Below are 6,679 nucleotides of genomic sequence, written 5' to 3' on the forward strand. Positions count from 1 at the left end.
AAGTCGACGACAAGACAGAGAAAGGGCAAACGGTAAAGAGCAGAAAGGAGAAAGAAAAAAAATCTCATGTCAGAAACTTTGGGAATTTTGGAGGAGAGATGAAAATTTGAAAAAACAAAATCAAACAGATTAAAATCAAATATTATCAGTTTCCCCCAAATTGCTCCCCACTAACCCCTCAAACTCAACTATCTTAAAATTCAAACCCCACAACTCTTCTAGAAAAATCGAAAAAAAAAACAACATTTACGCTTACACAAGAGTTCAATCACAAGACTTTCAACACACTAACTCTCTTACCACTAAAACCAGCAGGCTCATTCTGATATGAATTAGCAGACAAATTAATGTAAGCCTACTGACCAAAGATAAGGCTTAAATCCCCATAACACTTAACCACTGAAGTAAACATATATTTATGTTAAATATTTACAGAAACATAGACACATTTTCCAGGGCGTTACATTCGACGTTGGGACGAGAAGCGTCAGCTCGTCAGGAAGACGTGATGGATGACGTCATAATGACACAAATAGGGATGTTGGGACGTCACAACATGTTCTTCATTTTGATAGCTACGTTTTAGACTTCAAGTAGGACTTTTTTACCCAGTTAGACTTCGATTATTCTAGGGATATTTTAGTATGATTAGACTCTAAATTTAGCCTATTTAAAGGGGCCGTGTATCCCTATTTTGATATGCCAATTCAAAAAAAGGGACTTTCTTTAAGGGCAATAAGATGCAGTCACATATGAGTTTTTATTAGAGTTTCATGATAATTATGGAGAGTATTTGATACCCTTTTTGTAAGTGTCTTATGATATTTAGGGTTTTATTTACCGGTTTACTCTTTGAGATTTTGAGCTTTGTATTTGGGGTTTTGAGTAATGTACAAGTTCTATATTTAGGTTATTTTCTCTAGATTATATTCTCGTTTGTTTACTCATTTAGTGAAAAGCCGAATCATCCTTTGCCTGTGGTTTTCCTCCTTTCTAGAGGAGTTTTCCACGTAAAATATTTGTGTCTAATTTTCTCTATTTTACTTTTCGTTGTTTATACAGATCGATCCCAACAAATATTAAAACAATACATTATAATTTAAATAATATTATTGATACTTATCTAGATGTATTTGTTTTCAAGTTTGGATCAATATATTACTTTATATATTATATATATGATATGTAATGGTAGTTTAGTAATTTCTTAATCGAATTGGTATTGGTTGATTCGTGAAATCAATTCAATCATGAATTTAAATAAGAAATACAAATTTTAACATCAATAAATTTTTTTACTCAATTTAATAAAAAATCAAATTAAATTTAATTATAAAAATAAAATTTATCAACTCTAGTAATTCTAAATTTTCACTCACGACCCAATAATAATAATAATAATAATAATAATAATAATAATACAATCACGTGGTCTTGATTTGTAGTTTAGTGTATGTCATCATGGTTTAATCTACGACCATGACAGAATCGATGTCCCAATCTCATACTCTGCTCTGAACCTAACTGCCCAAAAAACAATTAATTCGTTCACCTTTTTAACTAATCTTTTAAGGTAATATTCATTATTCAATTTTTAGCATCTGCACCACTTTCTCCCATTCCGAGACCAATAACTTCCTTTCTTGAATATTCCCAGACTAATTTAAACTCTGAAGTTGAAATTTACTATTGATGCTGTTACATAATACATTTACGGGTCTTTGAAGTGAAACGAGTTATGGAACAGCAGAGAACCGAAGCAACTGAGTCTTTACTTGTAAGACAAGGAAACGACAACCTTGTTTACAATGAAGAAAATGGTGGTCTTGGGGATGGAGGGTCGGTGGCTGTTTCCGATGTTACCACCATTCTTGGTCTTAGCACCTTCGTGGCAGCTTGTATTTCCTTTGGTTCTGGCTGTGCTGTATATGCTTTTTCACTTGTTTTTTTTAGAACAATGTTAAAGTTTTTAAAAAATTTCCCAATACGAATTTGTTATTTTGTTTGATTGCATGGCAGGTAGGATATTCTTCCCCTACTGAATCTTCAATCGTGGAAGACTTGGGACTTTCCGTCGCTGAGGTAAAACAACAACCCCCCCCCCCCCCACAACTAATTATGTTCGGATTTTGACCTAGCTGCTGACATGCACTTTGCATTGCTTGCCTTGAAAAAGGTCTACAAGGATAGATATTGGTTTTAAGGTTTAAGAATCTGATAAGTGAAGCTTTCACCTGGAATGTAGTTTTCAGTTTTTGGTTCAATACTGAGTATTGGAGCACTTCTGGGTTCTGCAGTAAGTGGGAAGATAACAGATTTGCTTGGTCGGAAATTGGTAAGCTTTGTCAAGAATTGCTGAATATCAACTTGCTAGTATCGTACAAACTTTCTAACATCATGTCTTGAATCAGACCATGTGGATTTTGAATTTGTTCTACATCGGTGGCTGGCTTGCCATAGCATTTACAAAGGTTTCAGCTCTTCTACTTATTCTTTCATGCACTATTCATGTACCAAGTTGGAGATAAACTAGGATCCGGACTTTAAGACAATGATGGATCTGTTAGAAGATTTTCAAGATTAGTAAAAGCTGTTATGATCAATTTGCCATTGCTTGCTTTCATTCCATAACATGATGTTTTTATTTGTTTTGTGATTTGTGAAGTCCCCTTGGTTGCTTGACCTTGGAAGACTATCATTAGGATTCACAATAGGAACTTTCACTTACTTGGTAACTCATCTCAAGTTTTCTTTGATACATTGTTTACTCCTTTGTTGTTTAAATGTTGACTTACGATGGATAATCGTATTTACGTTCCGATCTCAAACAGATGCCCGTCTATATTTCTGAAATAACAACAAAGAGTGTGAGAGGAAGATTTTCAGTCATACCGTCGGTAAACTTTTTTATCATAAATCAAACACTAGGCTGCATTGAACATATTGGTTCATAGCTCTTGTACTACTACTTGTTCTGCAGTTAACGTTTGGTTGGGGCATATCGTTCATGTATGTTGTCGGTTCCTTTGTCAGTTGGCGCACATTGGCTCTGATAGGTAATTAAAATTTCCTTGAAGGCGTAGGAAATTGGTTAGACAATCTGATAGTTTTGTAACTGTTCCAGAATGATTTTTCATACAGCTACGATTCCTGGTCTACTTCAATTGCTACCACTCTTCTTCATACCAGAATCTCCGCGATGGGTGGTGAGTCTAGTTTGATTTTTTTATAAAATTTTATAACTAAGTTGTAATGCCCATCTTAAATATTGAACTGATTGGAAAACAGAATATTTCATTACTAAACAGCACCAAACCTGTAAGATATTGATCGATTTTATCTGGAAGCCTCATGGTTTTGTCCTAGAAGAGATGCCTCACAAGTACAGTTTTTAGTTTCTACATGGATGCTTCTTTTAGTTCAAATCTCCAATTTGGTATTTCTGTGCAGGCAAAAGTTGGCCGTGACAAAGAGCTTGAAGATGTTTTGCTGTGCCTCAGGGGAAATAAAGCTGATATTTTTAATGAAGCAGCTGAAATAAAAGTAACCCTTATTTTTTATTACTTAAAGTAAGTATTAAACTTTAATAATTGCACGATTTTTGGTTGTCTCAGCTTACTCTTTTACAGGATTATGTGGAATCTCTTAAAAGTTTCTCAAAGGAAGGAATTCTAGAAATATTTCAAAAGAAGTATGTTCGACCATTGCTTGTAAGACAAGTAATTTGGATGAAATTGATCAATTTCTTTATATTTTCTGTACAATCCATTGATATATACCGCTTGTTTTCCTTACAGACTGTTGTTGGAATGATAATCCTAATGAATTTGGGAGGAGCCAATGCGTTTGCGTTTTATTCTGGTGTTATCTTTGTCTCAGCTGGTAATACCATTGTTGGAGCTAAGTGCAACAAATAGCAAGGTTCAACAAAAAGCTTGCCGAGCAAGAATCGAGACTTGCGGCAGAAACAAAGAAGAAAAATGAAATAAATTTTAAGCAAAGCTAAAATAGAGAGTATATGGATGAAATCTTGATTGAATTCATTCAATTTTTTTAAAATGGCATAAAGCCTATTTATACAAGCTTACAACTTGACAACTTAGTTGGAATACAACTAAGTTTCATCATTACATCCACTTAAAATAAATCACCACCTACTACCACTAACAAACTTAGTTGGAATACAACTAAGTTTCATCATTACATCCACTTAAAATAAATCACCACCTACTACCACTAACAAACTTAGTTGAAATACAACTAAGTTACATCATTACATCCAAATAATAATAATAATAATAATAATAAAACATGTGATTGCTACATGCTAACCATTGCTTCAATACTCCTCCTTGGTTTGCATGGAGCAAACACCTAGCTTCCTTCTTAGACATTCGAACCTTGTGACATTAAGGGCTTTAGTCAAAATGTCTGCAAGTTGATCCTCAGAATTACAATGGATCAGCTTCACTTCCTGAGCTTGCTCCATTTCTCGAACAACATGCAACTTGATGCTGAAATGCTTTGTTCTTCCATGGAACACTGGATTTTTAGCAATTGCAACTAAAGATTGGTTGTCACAGAAGATCTCAGTAGCTTCCTTTTGATGCACTTTCAAATCAGCTAAGATTTTCCTTAGCCAAATGGCTTGGTTGACAGCACTTGCAGCTGCCACATATTCTGCTTCAGGAGTAGATTGAGCCACCAGACTTTGCTTCTTCGAGCTCCAGCAAAACATGGCTGAACCAAGGTTGAAAGCATACCCTGAGGTGCTTTTCATGTCATCTATCGAGCCAGCCCAGTCACTATCAGTGTAGCCAACCAGCTTCAGATTTCCTTCCTTGCTGTACCTTAAACCATAGCTCAAAGAGCCTTTGACATATCTAAGCACTCTCTTAGCAGCTTGTAAATGTTTTTTATTGCAACAATGCAAGAACCTTGAGAGCAATCCTACAGCATACATTATGTCTGGTCTAGTGGCAGTTAAATATAACAGACAACCAACTAGACTTCTGTAGGTTGTTTCACAAACCTTCTCAAAATCACCTTGGCTCGATAGTTTTTCTCCAACAGCAACAGGTGTTTTAGTTGCTTTACTGTTTTGCATGGAGAACTTGGTCAGAATCTTTGTGGCAAAGTTTCTCTGACTTAGAAATATCCCATTTTGTGCTTGAGTCACCTCCATTCCAAGGAAATAAGACATTTCCCCTAGATCAGACATTTCAAATACTTCTTGCATCTTGGTCTTGAAATCGACCAGCACTGCTCGATCTCCTCCTGTCACCAGCAGGTCATCAACATATAGGGATACAATGAGCTGTGTTTGTGTCCCTTGCTTCTTGACATACAGTGTTGGCTCACTCTTGCTTCGATCGAATCCCAAATTAGTCAAGTAGCCATCGATTCTGCTGTACCAGGCCCTTGGAGCCTGTTTTAAGCCATATAGGGCCTTCTTTAGTTTGTAGACCATATGCTCTCTGCCAGCTATCTCAAACCCTTGTGGTTGTTCAACATAGATCTCTTCATCTAAGAAACCATTCAGAAAGGCTGATTTCACATCGAGTTGATGGATCTTCCACTCGAGCTGTGCTGCTAAGGCAATCAGTAATCTGATGGTGTCTAGCCTGGCCACTGGTGCAAAGGTCTCCAGGTAGTCCAGGCCATACCTCTGACTGAACCCCTTGACAACTAGCCTTGCTTTCAGTTTGTTCAAGGTACCATCAGCATTTTGCTTGGCTTTGTACACCCATTTCACCCCAATTATCTTCCTTTTGACTGGCCTTTCAACTAATTCCCAGGTCTGGTTCTTCTCAATCATGCTAATCTCCTCAGCCATTGCCTGCTTCCACTCTTGCTGAGCTTCAGCCTTTTCAAAATTGCTTGGTTCAGCTATGGCTACATGAGCTCTTTCATAAATCTCAGTCAATGGTCTTGTTCCTCTAACTGGTTCATCATCAATGTCCATTTCAGGAACATTTTGATCTGGCTCAGCTTGATCTGTTGCAAGTCCTTCTGAAACTTCCTCAGGTTCATGTTTTTCCCAGTTCCAACATGACTTTTCATCAAATACCACATCCCTACTGACTGACACTTTCTTTGTTGAAGGATCCAAGATCCTATAGCCTTTCTTAACAGTGCTGTAGCCCACCAAAATACCAGGTCGAGCCCTTTCAGACAATTTGTCCCTTTTGACAGCAGGTACATGAGCATAACAGATGCATCCAAAGACCTTCAGATGAGCCAGTGATGGCTTGAATCCAAACCAGGCTTCGAATGGAGTCTTCTGATCTAAGGCCTTGGTTGGAAGCCTATTTTGAATGTAGTTTGCAGTGTTAACTGCCTCTGCCCATAGTGCTTTAGGCAGATTCTTCTGAATCATCAAGCACCTGGCCATATCCATCAAACTCCTATTCTTCCTTTCACTTACACCATTTTGCTGAGGTGTATATGTGTTGGTAAGTTGATGTTTGATGCCTGCCTTATCACAGAAGGCTTAGAACTGAGCTGAGGTGTACTCAGTCCCATTATCAGACCTTATGGACTTCAGCTTGCAACCTGTTTCAGTCTCAGCAGCAGTCTTGAACTTCCAAAACACAGAGGCCGCCTTTGATTTCTGTTTTAGGAAGTAAAGCCAGCAATATCTTGAAAAATCATCAATGAACAGTATGAAGTACCTGTT

At 37.0% G+C, this 6,679-nt stretch overlaps 1 protein-coding gene across 3 annotated transcripts; it reads left to right on the forward strand.

The window, feature by feature from the left end:
* The first annotated feature begins 1,607 nt into the window (after window positions 1–1,607).
* LOC107955804 (sugar transporter ERD6-like 15) lies at window positions 1,608–4,002 on the forward strand. 3 transcript variants are annotated; one of them, XM_041079839.1, is made up of 11 exons: window positions 1,608–1,924; window positions 2,020–2,082; window positions 2,246–2,335; window positions 2,412–2,471; window positions 2,666–2,731; window positions 2,832–2,897; window positions 2,981–3,056; window positions 3,142–3,206; window positions 3,451–3,543; window positions 3,630–3,710; window positions 3,798–4,002. In XM_041079839.1, exons 1-11 carry the CDS (start codon window positions 1,739–1,741, stop codon window positions 3,915–3,917), a joined length of 966 nt encoding a protein of 321 aa, XP_040935773.1. In that variant the 5' UTR covers window positions 1,608–1,738; the 3' UTR covers window positions 3,918–4,002. The 3 variants fall into 3 exon arrangements, with proteins under 3 accessions (XP_040935773.1, XP_040935774.1, XP_040935775.1); XM_041079840.1 differs by having other exon boundaries at window positions 1,608–1,898; XM_041079841.1 differs by having other exon boundaries at window positions 3,630–3,691; window positions 3,798–3,915.
* The last annotated feature ends 2,677 nt before the right edge of the window (window positions 4,003–6,679 follow it).

This window comes from Gossypium hirsutum, chromosome A11 (assembly GCF_007990345.1).
Source record: "Gossypium hirsutum isolate 1008001.06 chromosome A11, Gossypium_hirsutum_v2.1, whole genome shotgun sequence".
Lineage (NCBI taxonomy): Eukaryota > Viridiplantae > Streptophyta > Magnoliopsida > Malvales > Malvaceae > Gossypium > Gossypium hirsutum.

What these genes read in the sequence shown, in the direction of transcription:
- LOC107955804 (XM_041079839.1), top strand. Translation starts at nt 1,739, where the DNA reads ATGGAACAGCAGAGAACCGAAGCAACTGAGTCTTTACTTGTAAGACAA. An exon ending in TTGCCATAGCATTTACAAAG is followed by an intron (nt 2,472 to 2,665) that starts GTTTCAGCTCTT and finishes TGATTTGTGAAG; the next exon opens with TCCCCTTGGTTGCTTGACCT. An exon ending in ATGAAGCAGCTGAAATAAAA is followed by an intron (nt 3,544 to 3,629) that starts GTAACCCTTATT and finishes ACTCTTTTACAG; the next exon opens with GATTATGTGGAATCTCTTAA.